Source organism: Falco rusticolus, chromosome 6, assembly GCF_015220075.1.
Source record: "Falco rusticolus isolate bFalRus1 chromosome 6, bFalRus1.pri, whole genome shotgun sequence".
NCBI lineage: Eukaryota > Metazoa > Chordata > Aves > Falconiformes > Falconidae > Falco > Falco rusticolus.
Window position 1 is genome coordinate 27,764,021 of NC_051192.1, and position 24,245 is coordinate 27,788,265.

General features: G+C 37.8%; 1 protein-coding gene across 2 annotated transcripts; it reads right to left on the minus strand.

Moving 5' to 3' along the window:
- Window positions 1-362: 362 nt before the first annotated feature.
- On the minus strand, window positions 363-24,245 carry HDAC2 (histone deacetylase 2). 2 transcript variants are annotated; one of them, XM_037392000.1, is made up of 14 exons: window positions 24,050-24,245; window positions 16,688-16,800; window positions 16,102-16,219; window positions 15,076-15,150; window positions 14,643-14,781; window positions 12,500-12,641; window positions 8,749-8,841; window positions 8,534-8,642; window positions 6,940-7,080; window positions 4,945-5,053; window positions 2,749-2,879; window positions 1,740-1,895; window positions 952-1,009; window positions 363-743 (listed from the first exon to the last, which is right to left on the minus strand). In XM_037392000.1, exons 1-14 carry the CDS (start codon window positions 24,099-24,101, stop codon window positions 713-715), a joined length of 1,467 nt encoding a protein of 488 aa, XP_037247897.1. In that variant the 5' UTR covers window positions 24,102-24,245; the 3' UTR covers window positions 363-712. The 2 variants fall into 2 exon arrangements, with proteins under 2 accessions (XP_037247897.1, XP_037247898.1); XM_037392001.1 differs by lacking the exon at window positions 24,050-24,245 and adding an exon at window positions 17,762-17,786.

Consider the following 24,245-nt stretch of genomic DNA (forward strand, 5'->3'; position numbering starts at 1 on the left):
ATGACTTAGTCTTTTGAGTAATTCTGATGGTGGAAAAGGTTCTTGGACAGTACAAGGCATGTGACTGTAGAGTTTTAAACCTTTACATTAAAACATGAGTTCATAAAACCACTGTATCCCAACATCTCTTCACCCATTTATTCAGCCTGTTCAAATGTCACATTCCTATTCCCATACACCTGTTTGCACCCCACGCAGAAGCCACTGAAATGTGTGGAGTTGATGAAAGCAACACAGTTCAACTTGAGTGTTTGCCAGCTGCCTGATTAAATCCACTAGCTATTCATAGATATGTAAGTCAGCTTGATTTAGATGGAGTTTTTTCCTCTTTGTAGATCAATGATGGACAAAAGACAACCAAGTACAATTTTTTTTTTTTTAATAAAGATAAAATTACAAAAAAGGTAAAATCAGCTCAGGAAAGGCAAATTACTTTAATAGATCAGTTTAGACATTTAACATAATAACTCACATCCATTTTTAAATACTATTACATAAAGCATGGTGAAGAAAGGAATTTCTGCCTCATAATTAGAAAACTCACAATACAACTTGCCAAAAACCAGAACAAAGCCGTTTGAAAATAAATACGGTCCATGCCAAATAGTACAAAATGAAATCAGCAGTCTCTCTCAATACGAAAACTTTTCTTCTTTTAGGTATTCTCCAACTCTAGTACTATGTTCTGCAACTGATGAGAGGCTATCTTTGTTCAAGGATTGCTGAGCTGTTCTGATTTTGCTCTGTAAAAAGGCAAAAATAAACATTAAGGTGTTTCATTTTTTCAATTAACTGTTGTAGAAATGCAGTTTTTAATTACAACTGTCGTAAGTCTAAAATATTTAGTATTATGAGGAATTGAAAGTGATCTCTAAAGAATTTAAAATATTATAAAGTACTGATTTAAGAAATACTCTTAAAAAAGGTGACATTCATTATTAATTAGTTTACCCTTTGGTGTCTGTCTTTTCACCACTGCTGTCCTTGGATTTATCCTCCTCCTTAACATCTGAAAATTAACAAGATTTTAAATAAATCAAAAGATGCATGAAAACCTTAAAATACCTCTGAAGAAAAAAGCATGACCAAGTTATATTTTTTTGTATATAGACTTACCAGGGGTAACTAACTTTTAAAATAAGTGACAGGTTACATATTAACATACAGTGTTGAATGCATCCATGCAGAGGAGTGATCTGGGCACAACACAGTGATCCAAAATACCTCAAGGCAAGGTCTCTCCTGACCGGCCATAATGACGGTATGAAGTTATGAGACCTGGATTTCCCCTGAGCTCCTTGTAGTAGTCTTGTAGCCCTAAGACGTAGCCTGGTCTTGGAAAAGTCAAGACTGCTTGGACCCCAGAACTCTATCCAGGCTCTGTTTCAGAGAAAACTAGTTGGCTCACCCCACAAAAGCAAACAGAACAAATGTCTAACATATTTAAAGCCAGAACCCCTTTTCATCCCCGTTTTCATTAAGCTATGCAAATCCCTGGCTCTAAGATTTCAAGCTTGTGGGGAAGCAACAATAACCCTTGGCTGAAAATACTATTCTAGTGTGAACAGCTGTATCTTGAAACAGATTAATTTAAAATAGATGCTTTAAATATGAAGGGGGGGGGGGGGGAATCCATCATCTCAACAACTGATTAACTGTTAACAGAAAATGCATTTTTCTCCTGGCAGAATTGACATTTGCATTCTAAAATATAGGATGAAATCACACCAGAGTCCTACCTGCTTTTTTGTCCTCAGTCTCTTTTTTGTCTTCCTCTATCCTAGCCTTCTTTGCTCCTTTCTTATGATCTGCAACATTTCGTCGTCCACCTTCCCCTTCATCTTCAGAATCTGAAAATTCTTCATCGCAGGCTATGCGCTTATCAGATGCTCGAACTAGGATTCAGAGTTATAAAATTAACTGAGCATAAAGTCCAACTAAAAGAGGCCTAATAAAAAAGAACTATTAAGTTAAGCATGAGTAGTAATGTACTATAATTATTTAATGCTGATGAACTAAATTATGGGTAAAAATACTATCTTCCAAGATACTCTGTGACTCTCACCATGACTTCTGGAAACAGCTTTACAGAGAGACAGGGGAAGGGTGGGATTATTTTAACATGTGTCACATGAATTTCAAATACCGGAAACTAAATCACAGGAGAAAACATTACGGTTTCAACAGTTCAAAAATGAATAGTGCACCAATAAAAGATTATAGAATTATTCCAATCACCATCAAAAAAGGTTAAATGTGGCAGGAAACTCTTAGCTATAACAACTCATTGACCATACAAAGGCTAACAGTAATAAAGTGAAGGGTAGTGTTGCAAGTATGGAAAACCTCTCTCTCTCAATAAAAAAGCAAATAAGAGTCTTTGAAAACACAGTATCTCACTTTACGTCAAGGGGGAACATAGCTTCTGTCTTCTGCTATTCACAAAAAAAAGTTAAGTCCTGTATTCCTTTAGTTAGAATTCATCTGAGACTCCTGGAGTATCTGTTTTAGATTTGAAATAGCTAGAGTGGTCTTTCAGCACTTCTTTAGACCCTTTTAATAGGTTCAGATTTGCGCACAGGTACCATCTTAAGAACAGCAAAACTGGCAGACCAGTAGCAACTTTTTTTTACTCTGGAAACAAATTCACCAGTCTTCCAGTACTACACTGCTAGGACTAAGGTTCTAACATCTGAATCTAAAAAGACTCTACTTGGACACGCTCTATCTTAAACAGATATTTCTCACTAGAAATCCGTTTGTCTGGATCTTCTCCATCCTCATCTCCACTGTCTTCATGAACAGCATCTTCAGGAATGGCCTGCATCTGTACACCAGGTGCATGAGGTAACATGCGCAAGTTTTCAAATAAGCGTTGCCTGCAAGTAACAGACCAGGGAAGTTATTACTACACAGAAGTAGCATTTACTTGGATTTTGTATTAAATACTGAAAATTCTGCATTCAAAGTTAACTTTTCCATCCCTAACAGATCATTAGTATCCACACTGTACCTGACCATCATTTTCTTTGAACTTATTTTTAAACACTTATTTCAATCAACTTCAATCTTCAAGTCCCCACAGAGTCAGCACAAGTATGGCCCACTTGAGCTGAATGGAGTGACAGTATTACTCTGTTTATAATAAGTTGGGAGTATCAAGTTGGATAATAAACTATCCTCTAGGTTCTTAGAAATAAAGTCAGACACCTAAAGCATGAAGACTTCCCAACTGCGTGCAACAATGTTGTCAGCGTCAAAAGCGATCTACCTGGTTAAGATTCCTCTCTGTTCTCCCCGAAACAGCCACTAAGAAGTTCTCTCCTGTTTAAGTAACCTGATGCAATGGACTCCACACTCCAAAGCACCACATGCAGGAACAGGAAGGACACTGCACTTATTCTTGAGATTCAAAACTATCGTTTCAAAGAAGTCCAAACAGAGAGAAAGGTTTGGCAAGCAAACATCAGCATTTGTAACAACTATCTTTGTATCCTCCTGCGCAACTGGTGCTTTTTTGGAATCCTTACAGTCTTTGCCTCTGTTCAAACCAGATGATCTGGCAAAGCAGTTTTGACAGCCCAGGGAGTCCCCTAAAGCTAGGTCTCTAGGAAAGCATACAACTAACTGAAGGAGGATCCTCTGAAATGATGGGTCGTTGGTCTTCTTGTGGGTTCTAATATGGGGATGCGAGACTGCACCTCTGTCAGCAGAAATCACACAATCTGTGTGCCCAGGGATGTGTTAAAAGAGCAAGTAAGTTTTGCAGCCTAATAGTACCACAGAAGCTCAACAATACAAAATATACAGCAATCAGCCTGGCAGATGACCAGCTTGAGCACTGTGTTACTACAGAGAAATTTTGTAGAATTAAATCAATGCAAAATAGGTGGTTTTTTTTCCCCTGTCACACATTATTAAAAACTAAATCACTTTGATTTGATTGCGTTTTATATATTTGTATTATGAACACCAATCACAGTCTATACAACAACCACTTCAAAAATTAGTATTTTAACTTCTCTGGTGAATTTTGCAATTTGACAGTTTTACAGGTTACAGCAGTACTGGCAAACTTATACAGCTAGTTTCACAGCTATTTTTAGTAACCAAATGAATTCCTGTGCACTGTTAGCAGCCTGTTAAACTTGGGGCAGGAGTGGGGGTTTAATCCTTTTAAACCCAGAAGAAGGACAAGCCAGAGTAAGCAGAGTGTACTTCAGGCTAACCAATTATCTCTTATCAGTCGAGTACAGAATTGATTGTATGCATCCATTACTCCATCCCTGAAGTAAAGTACTTGTTTACAATCAAAACTTCAGGATGTGAGGCGGAATAAACTAAGCATCAAAAGTGCAGATTAAAAACACACACCCACTTATAGCTTGGCAATGAACACTTCTCAAATGTGGATTTGTCAAACTGCAGTCACTCAATTGCCTGCACACATATTCACTATCTTTCCACAATTTTGGATGTCCAAGCTCACATGTGACTTTTTATTTTTACAGCTGACAGCCACAAAGAATGACAATCTCAGTTCATGTTTAGACACGGAGCTGAGAATTAGAAATCTTAATCATTACAGCATACCAGCTTATTTCCTGGTGGGATAAACTTTCTTCAAAATTAGAATGGGAAGCCAAGTAAAACAGTCATCTCGTTGGTTGCTGGAAAAAGTAAAAATCCAAGCTGGGTCTTAATTTTCGTATTTATAGTCACAGGACTTCATATGCATACATACCGTTTGTAGAAACAGACTTCTAAAAAGTCCTTTTACTTTCAGAAATGAAAACCATGTCAAATTTATTCAGTACTTATTTTTTATATATATATATATATATATAAAAATATATATGTATAACAGAAAAAGGCATACAATTAAGCCTCTGGAGGAATGTGATCCACATGACCTACTTGATAGATAAGGCAATCACTACTTACTTGATCTTCTCCATATATTCTGGTGTATTCTGATTAGTCATATTTGAAGGACTAATATGAAGCTTGAAGTCTGGTCCGAAATACTCAAAGTAGTCATTGTATGGCAACTCTATAAATTGAAACACAAAAGACAACTTCGTGACCCACCCAGAAAAGACTGTAAACTTTATAAATACAACAGTAGTTTTGATAAGATTTTAGTTACAGAACTACCAAAACTGAAGCATTCAGGTGAGCAATACTTAAGTACTGCCTGAACTGTCTGTTTTTCCTCTAAATTATTTAACAGATGAACTTACAATTTGCTGGGAAAATACAAAAAGCAGGAACAAGTTCTACTTTAATCATGTTAGAACACACACTGGTACAATATAAGTTAATAAATCTGGCAAAATAATTAAAAATGCTACTTCTGCAGAATAGAGAAGATCAACTGACAATTTCTTAACAGCTGTTTTCAAAGTTAGTCCAGTTTGAAAGGTTTAAGTGAGCCATTCAAAATATTCCTTTAGTAAAACATATAATACGTTTTACTAGGCTGAAGATCACAGCTAGTTCAATACCCATGGCAAGTGCTGTGAAGTAGTTCACTGATGCCCATATCTGTCTGTTCCCTCCTTCCTCCACTATTTGTATTTTCACAGATAATGGTCTGTGACTGGACTGGGACATCTAATCACCAAAATGAAGTTGATGGAGACTTCATATCCAGGAAAACAGTACCACTTTATATTGAATCTCATATATGACACTATCTTCCCAGATAAAGTAGCAGAAATCTAAAACACATAGAACCCTTAAGAAACAAGACACTGAAATCCACTTCTAATGGAACCCTTTGTCTTGTTTCTTCATTTATGATTATTACAGGATAATTGTTCAGTGGACAGAAAGGAGACAGGAAGATTAAGTTGCTATTTCAACATTTAGAAATGCACTGTTATTTTTTGAAACAGATTAAAGATGACAATGACCCACAAAGTTGAGAGGAATGTTAAAAAATTAATAATCCCCCAAACTTCATATATATCCCTTGAATTGGACGTGCTAATGGAAAAAAAGGTCCCAAGATAAGGAAGTATTACTGTCTCTTCAAAAGCTTTGGCTGACAAAGAGTATATATTGACATGCAAGATGGAAAATATACATCTTGAAAGGTATTGTGCAATTATTCTTTTCTAACTGACAGCAGCGTTCCACTGTAGTCACACAGAAACACTGAATCCAGCAAGAGATACACCAATAGCAAAAGGTTATCACCAAAAGTGACTGATGTGCAACAGATCAGTCCAAATACCAATTTTATAAGAAGGCATTCCAAAAACATGTCCAGAAGAATATTTGGAGAGAAGTAACGTGCAGGATCTTTGGGGATGTTCCTCAGAGAGATTACTTCACTATTCAACTATTCAAAAGAAGTCTACCATTGGGTTTTTTTAATTTGTTTTTTTAAGATAGCTTGTATAGCCAAAATTGAGTGAAATGGAAGAGTGAAAGTCATATACTTGCACAGTTACTTTTAAGCCATAGACACAATGAAGAAACAGTTTTACTATGTAAACTGGACACTTGCATGCTCATTTGTTTCTTATTACTGCCATTCCGTGGTGACCAACTTACACAGGTCTATGTACAAAAAGCAGGTCTTTTGTTACAAGCAAAATGCAGTATATATACTGTCATACTGATGACATTCATATTAAAAATAGTTAAAAGCAAGGTTCCACAAGTTATACATGTTTTGAGTTTTCCAAAAAAGTGATCCAATCATTTAAAGCTTTTGCTAAGGCATAAAAAAAAGCACTTCAAATGCTTAAGTTTATTTAGTGCATAAGCTACTGAAAATTTCTTGGTTAAATCAGAACAGTAACTTTCTACATAGTTTATTCTAAACCGATGCATTACAGTTAGCTATGGAAATATTTGCTCTCTGTTCACTTAAGCTCTCCCATGATTACTTCTTAAAAGAATATTAATTTGGGTATTAACATTTACCATTAGGAATTTCACAGTCTAAGGCAACAGCAGTTTCGTATGTCCAGCATCGAGCAACATTACGAATCGTATATCCTCCTCCTCCTAACATCAGCAATGGCAAGTTAAAAGTCTTTACAACTTCCACACATTTCGCATGACCTGTCAAACACAAAAAGAGTTGACAGTATATGCAAAGTATCTATAAAACAGAAAAATATATAATGAACTATTTATTCAGATATACGCAGTCACACTTATCAAGTAAAACTGAATTGTTTCACGTAAACCAGAACTGCCTCCCCCTAGAGCTAAGCACAACCTCACAAGAAGTCAAGACCTACAGATTAGAAATGTACAAAACACACTGAACTTATCCACCCCAGTATTCAGAGGCTTTGCATGATGGTCTATGGCTGCTGTTCTGAAACGATCTTGGTATGTTTAGTGTTTTGTCTTTTCATAACAGATGTCAATACATAGTGACAAATCCAGGGACAATTTCTCAGTCAAATACAACAGGGGAAGGAGGGAAAATAGCAAGTCAGTACTCGGTCCTTTCTATTTCTAAATTTGAACCTGTATTTAAGGTTGCTAAGTCTTGCTTACAGAGTGAACTGGTGCCAAGACAGTACACACTCCAGGGAGATACAGCATACTGAAAGGCATCTGTAGGAGGTAGCAGCTCTCTTGGTTTCCAAGATATGTAAGATGGAAAAAAATCTGAGCTGTATGGGCAACTGAAGTAGCTTTGCCACCTGGTGCAAATCAAGAAAAGAACCCTGAAACACTGCAGACCCAACATATACTATACTGCATTTTGTCACCTACAAAACTAATTGCCTCATTAAGAAAACACAAAACCCAGAACATGAATGATTCAAACAGGCTGAATTCAAGGCTTAGCAAAATGTCAACACACATTTCATCACTTAATAATAATAACACTTAATAAAAATAAATAATAATAATTAAAAATTAATAGCAGCAATATTTATGTTGCTTGCTGAATTAGCCCAATTTTAAGAATCACACTTTTGGGTAGAAATGTAAGCAATACTAAAATAAATTAATTATTTAAAAGTTAAATAAAAATGAATGTTACCATGAGGCTCAGAGTAACAAGCACCACTAAAAATTTAACAATGCAGTGAGTATTTTCATTTCAGTAATACCTATTTTACACCCAACAAGGAGTTTGATGTTTAGCATCTGTAGTCATACCACGTGAACCACTGGTTTTGTTATTTGCCCATTACAGTAAGTGTTGCAGTAGGATGACTGTTGTCATCCTGTCATTCCAAAACATTGCTTTAAAGCTACAGAAAGCCTGTGCATAGAAGGAAGGGAATCACTTGAGTGGCTAGGAAGAACCTAGGGCTTTCCTAGGGCTAGGAAACCCAAGCTTAACTTTTTTAGATGGACAGAAAGAAAGAGGCAACTTCTGGGTTTCTTTTGGCCACCCCGACATAGCAAAGAGGTGATTAATCATAGTAACGAACAAAATCTTTGTTCCTCCAGTCCGCATCATGCAAGTGTCTTGAAAAATAGTATGAAGGGTAGAGGTTTCTATTAAATAAAAAGTTAGACAACAAACAAACACTTTTCTGCTTACCTTTAACAGTAAGATTAAAGCACCCCAGCCTGTCACCAGACAGTGAATCTGCTCCACACTGTAATACCACAGCACTGGGCTGGTACATCTCCATTACTTTGGATATAATCTATAATCAAACAGTAAGTTGTTAATTCACATTATGAAAAGAAATCCACAAAATGAAGCTAGTATCTTTCCAGAGAGCTTAAAAAAAATAAAAAAAAAGTACTCACTGGTTTGAATATCTGTCCATATGATTCATCATCTATACCATCCCTCATTGGAAAGTTGACGGCATAGTATTTGCCTTTTCCAGCACCAATGTCCTGTAAGCAAAGATGACAAATGCTTCATTACCAATACAGAAGACATGATGGTATCATGGAAAAAACCCGCACAAGTCTGCTAAGCTATTTTGTACCAGTATTCATGTCTGCAAGGGAAAAGAGGTGAACTACCTTATTTGATTCCCACTCTCCCATAAACATCATTTGAGTGTAGGAGCTGTACCAAGACTAAATTCGCAGTAAATACACTTGATTTTTTCTTAATTAAAAGACTTAAGACAAAAAGACAAAACCTAACTGATCAGTTTAACCTGGTAAAAGCAGTTAAGCAAAAACAAGCAAGAAAACCAAGAGCAGCAAGGTGATAGGCATTTTTTTTGGTGCTGTACAGAAGACTTGAACTTAAGAAGGTTTTTAAAAACTTTTTCTTTACTCCAAACATAGGATGAACTAGCTGCAGCAAAAGGAAAAGAAAATCAACTACAGGCCACTTACAGGCACTCTTGAAAAAACCCAAGACACTTAAACAAAAAAAGCCCTGTAACTTGCAGATTATTCTCAGTTCCATCAGGTGACAAGGCAGGAAGCACAGTAGTCAATCTTACCAGCTTTCCTAGACAACATATGTATTAAAAGAAAAAACTCTGCAAAGAAATCAAATTAATAAACCCTGAATCCATCCACTTCTGTTCTGATGATCAGCTTAAAACCTAAAGATCCCTGCCTGCCACACATTCCCATCTCTTCCCTTTAGCTCATCACCAAGACAGGCAGAAACTGATCCAGTTTACAGAGCAGTTCTCTGCCACTAGTAAAAGTGCAGTGGGGAAGACAGTAAGATTTAACCTGTTTGGGTTTGACTATAAACTATTATCAAACATCAGCTCTGCAGAAAGAGCACACTTCAGGTCCAATGTAGTTGAAAAACTGCAAGTCACCAGTAGGATGGCCCAGGAATACAAAGACTGAACTCCTCAACACTACCTATTGGAAAGAGCAGACTTTTTCCTCTTCCTGAACAAAACCTCCTTAGCAGTGAATGCAACAGTAATGTGTCACTTCCAGTAACAAACTTTTATTGTGGGGTGGGGGAAAGACACAGATGGGCATGGAGATGGGACAAATGGCCCAATGCAGCATAAACACCATGCTAACAGCTGACTTTTTTTTTTTTTTGTTACAGCACATTATTAAAATGTCATAGTATTGCAAGATGAGTGACACTGAAGACCCCTGCTGAACTCAGCTCTGGCTGACTGGAGGGATGACAATTACCCAGAAATCCCCAAAATCTCCCCTCCCTAGACTTTTAGATGCTGATTTTTCTCAGGTGATAAAGCCTTGTTTTCCAGATTTTTTTTTGAAAAACAATTTAAAAAATCATTAAATCAATCTCAGAACACAGTAAAGCCAAACGTTCACACAATTTCCAACTAAACTGGGTAATTGCACTGGTTATAAACACTAAAGAAACAATATAACATTCTGCTAGCTGCCCATTCATCAACAGATCAAATTTCCTCACAGAACCTGGGCCTCTAGGTAGCACTACTCTCAACTGACCTATCTACGCATATGTAAGACAAGATTAGTGCTATCACGTAAGATGCGTAGAAAGTCAACTTACCAAGGACACTGAAAGTTCAAACTGCACAATACCTTCAGTAGAAAATGGATGACTGCAGCTGAACTAGACAACCTCCACCAGACACAACTACACTGATGGAGCTGCAATCACAAAATCATCAGCTGATGCATGATTTGTTCCTGCATCAAATAAGTGGTAACCTGATCAGTAAACTAGATCAGCTAACTAAAGAATTACAGAAACAAGCTTGAATGGAGCCCACTGACAAAAACAAAGACAAGATTTGGCTGTTAAAGTTGATGTAAGTAACCAGTAATGGCAGGCAGATCAAGTTGAACAGAAGCCAGCAGTACAATACCAGTCTCCAGAAGGAATGTTGACTTTTCAGAGAATTAGTTCTCCCTTTAGTTCAATTAGCTTTGCAAGCTCTGGAGATAGGAAAAAGCTAATTTTTTTTTCCTATGGGGGCATAATTGCAATAAAGCCTGCTGTATGCAGACAATGCTCATTTCAAAATACTAGCTAGCAGCACAGAATAAAAGTTACCATGCCTGAGGTACTGTTTGTCACTGACACTGTGTTAAAAACATCGCAATAACATACAATATTCTTCTATTTATTTCAACTGCGTTATCTTTAAATTCTTTGTCCTGGGTGTGGTGAGGTGAAGAGTCCATAAAGTTCCCTGTCAACGGGACGTGCCGTTTCTAAAACCCCAAGATATCTAACCCTTCAAAAAAAAATTTCTAGCTAAATTCAGTAACAACAGCTTGTCATTATAAACATCCTGATCTGAGCTGCTTTTTGTTTGAAACAGCACTACCACCTTGTGGCCACTCAAGTTAAATCACATGGATAAAAACTGCCTCATCCGATTTCTACCTCAATCAATTTAGAACGCAATCTAACAGAATCTAATAACCATAATAACATTCAGCTCCAACAACTAAACTGAAATGAATGCTTAGCACTCCACTGATTTAAAGCTCAACTTTCATTTACTCCTGTGCCCTCTGGGTATCATCAGCACACTGGGGAGCACACATTTCAGGAACATTAGTAGAAACACAAATATCCACATCTCTTGAATCAATTTAAAGATAGTAGTAAAAGTGTGTATTCTTCCCCAATGCAGCATTTTTGTAGGTCAACTTTTTAGAAGTGTTTACAATTTTTTAAAAAATTACTAACTGTACTAATGTACAAACTTGCTAATACCAGAGAAGTGACTTATCCTGGAAGTGCCTCTGATAAAAAGGTTTCATGCAAGAGTTTGAAACTAGGAATATAATACTTAATACTTGAAATACTCTTTCAAATTGTGAAATGGAACAATCTCCTGTTCTAATGGACAAGAGTATTACACAAGGAACAGCTAACTTACTTAAAATCAGTATGAAGGGCCAGGAAAATTGGTTTCTATTCTCAGCTTTGCTAGAGACCTTACAACAACTTAAATGATAATTCTTCACAGGCTAATGCTCCCTCCCTCAAGCTAGCTATAAGACTCAGTGCACAACTGTCTGTGGGGCATGCTAAAGTTCTTCAGCAGTAGGCATTATGAGAATTCAAAACACACTTTATGACATAAGAAATATTACAAAACCAATCCAACTGTATTACTAGCGAACAGAACTGTAAATTCAAGTTGCAACCGAGGCTTTGTGACTATTAACACACTGGCACAAAGTTACTCTAAGATCTGAAGTAAGTTTTGAAGCCATGTGATCTCCAAACAGCTACTTCTCGTACATTCGCAGAACTGAAACGTACAGATAATTGATAAATACACCACTCTGTCTTCCTAGAGACATTTCCAAAAATCTCAGTGAACTAAGATGACTACACATTTAAACTAAAATTTTGGAAAATATATCCAAAAGTAAAGGCGTTGATTTCATGTAGAAGTGAATAATCTACTTCCTCACCATCCTATATTTTTTCCCTAAGGTTCTTCAATGAATCTATCACTTTAGACTACGTATTTCCTGAAAACTTACTGCTGTATATTATTACTGGACATAGTTATTGTCACCTAGTACTAACTACCTACAAGGAAGAGATTAAGAGACAATTTATCACCTAAAGAAATTTCATGGTCAACCTTACCCTAAGATCCCCTGTGCCTGGAAAATATTCACCATACTTATGGAATGATACTGTCATGACACGGTCTGTGGTATAAAATGCTTCTTCAACACCATCACCATGATGGATATCAATATCAATATACAACACTCTTTGGTGGTACCTAGGAAAAAAATATGAGAAACCATTATCTGTTATGTTCATAATATACTGACTCCTAACAAGGAAAAACCTAATGAAAAAACCCCAAGCAAACACCAAAATCCAGGATTATGATAATTTTTATGATTTTGGTCGAAGTGATCATATGCTCTTACAATTCTCAGCAGTCTAGATAATAATGAAAATGTTTATCTTCATCATTTAAGTATGTAATTTATTTAGTAATTGTTCCAAGTTATCTCACTTCACAGAAGCTGTACCTTGTGTTTCTGTTGACACCACTTTCTGCTCTCCACATCTGTTGAACTTGCCCCTTTAACAGGGCTTTTCTTTCTGCCTTCTCAATAGTTGCCCCACACAGTCTGCACTGAAACATCTCTTAGGCACTATGCTGTTTGAAGTGTGCACAGGAGCAGCAATAACCCACGTTCCATAAGCCCGCAAAAAACCCACACTTCTTTTCTATCGACTTTTCTTCTTCACTTCTGCAGCCTGTCAAGATGGGCACTTATCTCCAAGCGTATCACACTATTAACAAGAAATTATTACACTACTGCTCAGCATTTCCTTAAACACTGCAAATTTCAGCTCAGTTTGAGATGGATAAAGAAATTAGTTGTTTGAAGAATCAAGAGTGTTGGAAACAACAGTAAGTATCCCTTATGTTCTTCAGTAAGAAACGAAGTCTTATCAACATCAGAAGACACATTTTCATCATGCTTTGCATAGTGCTACAGAATGTGAGTCTGAGCAGCCATAATTTCAGGTGGACTTGGATTTTTCACTGAGTAAGACACTGAATAGGATGTTTTTATGGTTACATATTCTATAACTATTTGAAAGTCTCCTTCTTTCACACACACATTAAGCTAAAAAATTCAAGACAAGACCACAGTAAACCACACTACTTTTCTTAGACTGCAGAGTCAGATCCTGAATATATGGTGTACATTAAAATGAATGTCTCAATATGTTAATATTAACTACTTGTCAGTGTCTTTAGAAACTTTTTCCATCTTTAAAAAACACTTCCAGATTACAGCTGCTTCACCCATCCCTCACCAGCAGACTCAGCTATTCCATTCACAAGAGTCAAACACCTAGAATACTTTTGTAATAAATGAGATTTATGTGTTATTACAAGGGATACACTCCCCTGAAGCAGTGCAAGTAACAGCCAGGATTTGAAATTTTAGTGAAGCATTACTGCTTGAAGTTAATTATATTATCACTTTTTCATTACTCCTCTCATTTTTTATTTTGCAGTCACAGCAGCACAGCTGTTATTTCATTATTTATTCATAACAGTGACATTTATTCATGTAACAATCCAAGGAAGCTTGGTGCATGATCTTCCCTGAATATTCCTGTTTGGTTTAGTAATGATAGGAAACAAACAGGTATACTGAGAAACCAAACTGGTGTACTATTATTGTGAGCATGACGACTGCCCCAAGGGTCAGGGCAGTGCTCCATCTAGCCCACTATTCCCATGAGAGGAGATTAACGTTTACAGAAAGCATGTGAACCTGTACATTTTCTGAAGTTTGCTACCCAAGCACTTTCCCACCACCTAGAATTACAGCATATGGCTTTTTACAGGGGCCATCATTGCTTGGATCCTTAACATCCATTTACAGACCTCTTGTTCATGATTATGTCTAATTTCTTTTCTGAATCTGTTGTTGCTATCTGCTTCCTTCAGCCTCCTGTAGTAGCAAGTTCCAGAAGTTCACTATCCTCTGTGCAAAGATGTACTTCTAAATACTGTTTTAAACCGATCTGCTATTAGTTACCTTTTCAGCTTGCCTGCATTTTAGTTTAAACTTTTTGCTGAAGCCAAACCGGGCAGAGCTTGGTGCTTTCTTGATTGAAACTGTACGAGTTCAACAAGGGTTATGAAAACTCACTGAAATAATAATTACAATCCATATCTCCAAACATTTAAATACGTGAATTTGACACTTTCTACAATTTTATCTTGTTCCCATCATAAACTTACTTCAGTAATTCAAGGATGGCAAGCACAATATCATTGACATAACAGAAACCAGATGCTTCCGATTTCTTAGCATGGTGAAGTCCTCCAGCCCAATTAACAGCCATGTCTGTCTGTTGTCTGTTCAATTTTACTGCCCCAGCTGTAAAAAGACACAGACAAAAATGAAAGGAAATACAGTCAGATAAGCCTTTAAATCTGTTCCGTGAAATAGTATCTTAACTTTTAAATAAGTTGATTCTGGATCTCACCTCTTACCAGTACTGAGATACTAAATGTATCTCATATTTGACAAGCTTGTAACTGATATATGATTCTTATTTCTTAATAAAAACAACTTATATTTGCTTCAGTTTTACATATACTATCTAAGTTTTAAGTTGCTGACATAAACATAATAAAACTACACAATAGCTGGCAAACAACCTATACTTACCAACAGAGCCTCCTGTTGACAGCTGACAAAACTCAAACAGGCCATCAAATACAGGACAATCTTCTCCAACATTAACTGTGTGAGAAATGCATTACTTTTCAAAAACACCATTCCAACAGCATTGCTATATGAACAGATAATACTTACAGATGCAATACATAGTTCATTCAGCATTTTAACCACTACCCACCTCACCCCTCACCTCATTTTTGTCAGGCTACGTTTTAAATACTAAAAACAAAATAGTCTTTATAATCTAAGATGACTCTGAACTACTTATTTTTTTTTTAAGTTTCCATGGGAAGTTTGTCTCCCCATTAACAAGAAGTTAGATCATTTTTAGATTTTTGAAGAAGTGCTGATTAACATAGGCCATGTTAAGAAATGCACAATTACTTGAAAAAATAATTTGCTGAGAATAAGGAAGTTACAATACTGCCTTTTCAATCGATATAATAGCTATCAAATTGCATTCCTAACAGTACTTTGAGCCTATTCCTATAATTAAATAAATGAGTTAACAGAAAGGATAAACAGTGCATAATGTACAGTTTTTACTATCTCCCTCCAAGAGGCATGAGTAACTCCTTTTCTTGACTTAAACACATTTTCACACATTGATTTTTACTTCTCTACTCTTCTAAAAGCCACTCTTTTTCAGAAAGATTTTGCACTAGGAGAGATTTTAAGATACTTTTGCAAACAGCTCACAACTAAAGTTTATTCTATACACTAAGTCTACGGAAAGTATTATTTCACACCTAGAACACAACCTGTGATAAGGAAGGCAAAAATCCTTCCATAAGCTTAAAGAACAGTATTGCCAAAATGGCTGCTTTTAATAGAAAAGTCCCAAAATTAGTGTAGCTAAAGGCAGGTGCGTGTTACTCTTTTATAGTCTGTCTCTAACGCACTCACACCATTAAGCCATGTTCATACCTCTGTACTAGTGATTACTTAGCTTTAAACAATGCTAATAACCATCAAAGCATGTACACATAGATTTAGCCTGATGTTGACACTTACATCTCTGCATTTGCTTGCTGTACTCAGACATATTGTCAGGCCTTATTGATCGGAGAAATTTGATGTATTCATCACTATGGTACTTGGTCATTTCCTCAGCAGTAGCTTTGTGGGGTCTCTGATAACAAGAACAAGTTATAGAAATAATCAGAGTGCTCTGCAAAGTTAGCTAACAATTTGCTAAAACAGACAACTAAAGAAATCTCATCTACTTCGAAGGGAGAACAGTTAAACTGATAGTAGAGGTGTTTTACATAATGTAAGAGCTACTCTATTGTTAGTCTACAACTTGATTAATTTTTTGTGCAGTTACTCCAGTGTCACCCCGATGGTCCCTCAACACCCCCACCCTCCCAGTCATAACAATACTGATGAAAATTCTCTGCTGGGGCTCTACCTCACTTGTTCCAGAGATGGACAGCAATTTGAAGTCCTTACCACTCATAAAATACTACTTCACTTCTAAGAGAGGTCTGAATACACTGTTTAAGTATTTTCTATTTCCACTTCTACTCATTTATTTGTGCGACAACACTTGAAGCCCTTTAAAAATAACTGCAGTGGACATTCCATTGCTTATACTCACATAAATTTCCATTTTTCTGTATAAGCCATAATTTAGCAGCAAGTTGTGGGTCATTCGGATCCTATGAGGTTTCATTGGATGCCCTTGTCCATAGTAATAGTTTCCGATATCACCTGTCAATGTTGCACAAATGAATAGCTATTCATATTGCAAAACTTTTCATTGCTACTTAAAAAGAATCATTCTGAGAAGGTAAGCAAGCAGGTATGATTCCAGAAAAAAAAACCAAAACAACAAAAAAACAAAAAACCCCCAACAGATAAAGGGACTACTGTCTTATTTCAAAAAGGCCATGAGGAAAACAAATTGTCCATAAAACGTATGTCAAAGCAAAGGACAAAACCGAGGCCGAATCTAACAACTTTACTACAAGCAGACAGTAGTGGGGGAGCAAAGATGCCTACAAGACATGGTTTCAAATCAAGAGTGAAGAAAACAGTGGGCCAGAACTGAAGAATAAAGTAATGGGAAACAGAACCAGAATTAAGAAGGGAGTAGAAACTACTGATGACACAGCCACATTATACCACAACAGAGACTGTAGTAAAGCCTAACGCTTTGCAGAAACTGATTTTAAGATACTGCCCTCAGCCTGCCCTTAACTACTAACCCTAGCAGTTAACATTCCAGAAGTTAGCTTCAAATCCATTGCTGCAAACAGTCATAAAAATTCCCCAGACACTTGCTGCTAGAGGTCCACAGTACCTTAACAGAACCCTGTAATCCAGACTAGCCCGTCTCTGTCAAATTGGAGAGCAACTAGATACACAACTAAGATAACAAATTTGACAGTCATTTCCATAAAAAGAATGGCTGCTATCATGGGCTAATAAGCTTTGTCCCCAGCTCAGGTATTGTTAGAACATACATGCCTCCACTTTGAACACTGACATTCCCGAGACACAAACCATTTTAAACGGAACTAGCAGTCCATGTGTTTCTGGAAACACAGACAAGCCTATAATGTATGTCCAGTTGTCAATGGCTTTCAGCTGGAGAACTCCACAACAACTATCTGCAGTAGCACCTCTTTTCTTTTTGACCAAATTTCCTGGTAGGATTAGTGAACTTTACCTTATTGAATTTTTTACTTTTCTTTCACATCCTCCAACATGCTTTGCCTTGTTCACTGGGAATGAAAGAAATGCTATTTTCACAATGTCATACTATTTTACAAATGTTGTTAGTCAGAGGCAAGGAGCACCACTACAAAACAGCTTTAGTTTCATCTCTTTAATATGAGCTTCAGCTCAGGAGAAAGGGAAAACGTCAGCTTGCAGTAGCATTGCAAACCACCAAGAAAAGCAAGCATTACATTAAGATTCTAAGTCTCAAAGCATTCTAAAATCCAGCTTTCAAAGTGACAAGGAGAGTAAGGACACTTAGGAAAACAGATATAATGTAATTTAAGATGGGAGTTATCTAGGAAAAGAAAAAAAAAATTGCTTAACACCTAGCTCTTAGCCGTCCCACAACAACTGAAATACCAAGTTTTAGTGTTAAGAACTTGGACCTACTCCTACCCTAGGTACTGAAGTGGAAGATTAGCATTTCCTTCAGTTACTAAGACTTGGAGTCATTATGGAGTACTTACAGATACTTACTGCAAGCCCGCAGTTTTGGTCACATGCAGGTCAAGAGCAAAAGTTATTAAGAGTATGACCACACTCCTTTCTGCCAGCAAAAACATTTCCAAGTGTTTTACAGAATGGTGCCTTACAAATAATGACCAGAAGATGGAAACCAACCATCTATTAGCCCTAATTTGCTTTATGAAGTTACTGTTAAGTCCCAGATTTACAAAGCTTCAAGCTAGTAAGAGTTTAACATTTTACAATTTTTAAGACAACAGTGACTTTCAGTAATGTGATGCTTTTAAGGAAACTTCATTTCAAATGCATTTGTGGCTTAAAGAATATGTATTTCATGCTTTCTTTTTAAACAGGTCATTTCAATGTTAAACTACTCAGCTTGTATAGTCATCACTGACACTTTACTCAGAATACTGATGAACAAGGAAACAGACAATTAAGAATGATTTTCTATCGCACGTATAATGTAAGATTTGTTATTTTCCCTTATGTAAAAAAACCAACCATTAACAAGCTTTCAAAATATATTTGCAACATATCCTTTGATATACTGCAATTAATCAATTAAACATTCAAAATGAAGCATATTCTACATATCATAGACTGCAGTGTACACTTAAACTAAAAATATAAATCAATCAATAAATTAAACATAACTTTTAACTTTCGTTTTAGTTTTTACCAAAAAGGAGAACTTTTAAAAGAATTGGCAAGTTGGTAAATTTGATGGAAGCTTATTTAATCCAACAAAAGATCTGTGGGTGACTATCTGGCAGAAGAATATTGATTCTTTCATATTACAGGTCAGTAGTAATGACTAACAATAGATAGCAATATAATATACTTTAGTAACAGGCAATACCATTTACATCTTTCAGGTCTTAGCATCACCAACAAAAAAGGGTTTTGGCATTAGCCTCAAAAAAAAAAATTCAAATGAAGGGACAAAAAGCCCATTAAGTTTCAAGAGACTGTCGTGATATGTATGTTGGCAGAGGTAGGGAAGGAAACGGTACACAAGAGGTTCCTCTTTCTTCATTAGTACCTTGATTTGCCGCCAACATCACATCACAAAAGGGACTCACCTTGGAGACATCATCCTGTGGTGAAGGCAAAAGTGTCAGAATTCTGTCTCTCCTCCTTTATTCACTGAAGGAAAACGTGCCCTTCTTGGTACAAACACTTCAACCACTGATCCTGAAACCTGTGTCACTCCTTCATATATCACAGCCTTACTGGAGTACTTTGGGGAGAAAAGCAAGGTGTACCAAGAGCTAGTGTGTGCAGGGATGGGACACCTCCCTCACTGATGGAGCTAAAAAGCTCTGCATGTAATGCCAGGCTAACTCTGACTAGAGCACATGTATATACAGAGTGGGTACAGCGAGGCCAAGTGTACAAGACTAGTATTGCAGATAGTATGAATACTTCATGCTAAACTTTTAAATACAAATGCAAAAATCATACAGAAGTGTTACGAGCATATCTGGTATCCCTTACCAGTGTGGGTGCACATGGAAAGTGCAAAAGAAAAAAACATAACTGAAAGATGAAGCAGAGGGAAAAAAATGCAAAGTAGCATATGCAGAAAGTTGGCAAATCTATGAATTGTTCACAGCAAGGCTTCAAAGACTGAAATTTAGTGTTTTATAGCTCACATTGAGAGGTAACAACATAATCTCCAAAAAATTGAGTCCTTACATAACAAGGGATGAACCAAGTGCCAATTTAATACTAGCATTAGTTTACTGTCCTGCACTGTTCAGCATGTGATGCAAAATGTGGTAATACCAACAAACGACCAGAAGACCTACATGAAAATTAAGCTGTTACACTGTCATGTTCTGGGTTCACACAAGAACAATATTACTTCTTAATTCATACAAGTTACTCACCTACATTCTGAAGAGAGCTACCAAATAAAAATAAATCCACAGGATTCCTTTGATGAATATAAGTTTTAGACACTTCTCTATCTGAGACTTCAGCAAGGTCTACAGATGTTAAATATTCTAATATACAGAAAATTACAAGAGGCTACAGGACCTAAAGGAACTTCAATTACATCTAACAAACATACCCAACTAACAAAAGCTGCTATGTCTCCAAAAAAGTGCATCTCTTTAGTTACTAAGATACATAGAAAAATAACACCTTTAAATTAACCCATTACAAAACAGTCTTAAAAGCCTGAACAAAGAAGCAAGATATGACACTTACCTTTTTTGATACTTCGTAATTTGTAAGTTACATTACTTTGTAATTTTGATACAGATAAATTATGTTAATTGACTAAATATCTCCGCTTACTTTAAGTACAGTTATCATGAAATCATGAGGTGTTTCAGAACTGCACTAAGTGCAGAAACTTAACCGCTACAATGGAAACCACATTTTTTAAAATAAATAAATCTTAAGGGCAGTAGTTACATTTGGATTGACTTCTGCAATACTAACAAGTCAACTCACGTAAAAGGTGAACGTAAAAAAGAACAATGCCTGAACAGTCCAATAGTTATTCAAACAGGCCAAAAATTACTGCACTAGCATCTCAAGGCTTGGGGGTTTTGGTCTAGTTTTTAAAATTAGGCAGCAGAAGACTAGCAAAGGTCTGACTTTTGAGCCCTGAGCATAGGTTGGACACCACTACTGTGTTTGGAAGCCACTGCACAAAGCATAGAGGCGTTTCCGTGAAACAGTTTAAGTCCATTCTACCTGCAGATGTAAGCCTTAACTAGAAGTGCTCATGTACTTAAACCATGTTTGAATATAGTAGCATACTGGTCCGTCAAAACAAGTTTAGTCTCATCTTTACGGGTGTAACCAACCACATTCTGATGCAGATCTCTCAAATTTTTGATGAAGGTAGAGCCTTTTGAACACCCACATTAAATTATGCACAAGCAGCAATCTAAACAATACTGCTAGTGCACTGGCATGGAATAAATACACTTATGAATTGTAACCATGCTAGCCGTGTAATTCTCCAGAACTGTACTTTGCTGTACAGGAACACAGAACTGGAAAGACTATATGGGTGCTGTCCTCCATACTATGGGTAACTACAACACATCAAAGAGGCCACTGAACTACCTGAGCCACATGCTGCAAGACTGTAGCAACAACCTGAAGATGCATGGCAAGAGGCTAAAAGTAAAAGCTACAATATCCTTCCATACATGGTTCTAAGCAGTGAGGAACAGACTTCGCTAAGCTGTGGCCATACATATTTTTTATAAATGCTTCTAGTCTTTATATATTTCAGATAGGACAACTAAAGTATTTTAATTTGTACATTTTATATTTTTCCCTTGTCACACTGGCTCAAATTTAAACAAAATTCCTGACCTGAGCACGCTCAAAAGCAATGCAAATTCTGCAAACTGTATGTAGCTGACAGCCTATTACAAACAAAAAAAGAAATCTACCCAATGTTTATTGGTTCCAGGTACAGTGTGAAGGCTATTAAAACTGTTAATTGTCAGAAAACAACAACAACATATACTGAGAAATCTGGGTGACAAGCTAATTTAAAAAGGCAACTTTAGATCACAATCACACCAAGTTTCACAAAAGGCATGTGGGAATTTATTGTGTCTCAGAAGATGTGTATATATGCTTCTAGTACTTTTCCACAATTTTTAATGTATACTTTTTTAAAAGATGGTCATTTATTTCAGTTATGACATCCTTGGAGATATACTGCTATCTCAGCTGTGTGCCTGAGGTATCTCTACTTGTTGTTTTTGGATTGTTTAAGGCTTTGAACACTCCCTTTGCTTTGATTCAAGACTTTGCTGGTACAACATAGTTACAAAATACTCAGAATTATCAGATGAACCACACATTAGCATTAGAAATATTCACTGGGGGTATTAACTCTAAAATTTCTTCTAACTCCTCTATTTACAAAAGAAGTGTAAAACAACTGTTGGCTTTGGCAATAAAGAATAAATAAGACATCAAAAACATTCCAATAATTTGTTACATGGAAAGCACTCTTCTAAACACACTTTTACCACAGATACTCTTTTTCTCTACATTATTGTTAACTGCATTTATCCTAGTCTACATATTCAAGCAAGATATGAGCTACAACTGCTTTAAGTCGCCATTATCCTGACACCTCCAAACTTCCTCCTTCTCCAGCTTCTCCCCTCTCTTCACTAGCAGTTTTTTGGCTGTCAAGGGAGTCTGATACTAGCACCAAAAAGTACCAAAATGCAGGGATAACAGAAAAACTGAAGATATCTATGTTTAGTAAACTACAGCCACTTGATTTTATTAAAAAAAAAACCAAAAAACCCAACATACTGATTAAAAGAAACAAAACCATGAAAACGTTTGCAGAGAAAAAGCTTCTAAACTATCACTGCAGTCTTCCTTTCAACAAGGTGAAAAATGATTCCTCTTCCCTAGGAGGAGTAAAATCCCAGCCTCACCAAAATTATCCCTAACAGGGGCCTCCTTTCCCCTTTAGGCTGAACAAAGAACCAGAGCTAGCAACAAAGAGAAGGGGGCGGCAACCACCACTCTGCCTCCTCTAGTGTGGTAAAGAAACCAAGACAGGCCCCACAAGATCTGCCATTTCTAAAGAATGGTAGATTTGTTACAGCAAGAGACAGCTTTGATATCTTAGTGGGTTTAGCCATTCGTCTTCATTTTCAAAATGGTGAAAACACCATAGCGCTACGGCCGAACAGCCTCAACCTCCATCTCCTGGCTACTACCAATACCAGTCTCAGATACCAAATTAAAGGATTGTTGTAACAGGAGACAATTTTTAAAAAGGAATAAATAAAAAAAATTAAAATCTCTTAACTAACCTGACCAACGAGTTTACCCTCTCAGTACAAGAAAGGAAAAACAAATGCAAACTCAAGAAGAAAATTAAAAGTTCTCACTGCTGTGGCCAGAGAGAACCACAAACAAGTTACTGCAAATAGCAGAAACCAGCACAAGCTTCATGTACTTTTTCGACATGACTGACAATGTAGATCACAAGTCACCGTGTCCTCATCAGAGAAGTCTGCAAACTTAGAAGGCCTGCAAGCAACTCGAATTTCACTATTATTAAACACCCACGCAGGCAACTTTCGTGTTTTGCTAGAAGAGAGGCTCGCGGAAGCCAAACCCCCGCCCTGATGCATGTTCCCTTGGGGGGGGGCAGAGTCCCCTGCCCCCTTCGCACACCCAGTCTCCGCAGGAAAGGCAGGGGAAGGCCTCAGAGCAAGAATCACCAGGTGCCGAAGCTACACATGGCCTAGACTTTTTTTGCAGGGGAGGAGCTAGACACGGCAGCGACTCCAACGCCTCTACGCTTAGCGGATAAAGGGGAGTGTCTCAACTTTTTTCTTTTTTTTTTTTTTTTTTTTTTTGAGAGGGGGGAAACAATAGACCAGCGTTCACCGCCAGGCCCGGCAGCCGCTCCGCGGCAGGCCAGGCAGTTCACGCACCTCGCCCGGCTCCAGCCCCCGGCTCCCGAACTCCCGCCGCCCCTTCCCGCTCGCCCGGCGGCCCGCGGGGCTCAGCCCCACGGCGGGGGGCGACTGCGCAGGGCCGATGGCGGGAGCGGGGCGCGGCGGCGCAGGTGGAGGCGGCGGGGACGCCCGGTCGGGGCCATCACGGAGCCGGGAGCGGGGCTCGTTCCGCGGGGGAGGGGGCGCCCACAATGGCGGGGGACGGGGTCAGGCCGCCCCAGGCGCCCGTTCCAGGGGCTCCCCCCACTCACACACACACACACGCGCGCTCCCGCGCCGGCCGCGCTCACCGTCATAATAGTAGCAGACTTTCTTCTTGCCGCCGCCCTGACTGTACGCCATAGGGCCGCCGCGCCGGGGCCGAGGGGAGGGAGCGGGAGGCCGAGGCGAGCGCCGAGCCGGCACGGAGGGAGGGAGGGGGCGGGAGAAGGCGGACGCGGGAGAGCGGGAACTCGCGACGCCGGGCCGCGGGCAGCGCGAGCGGGC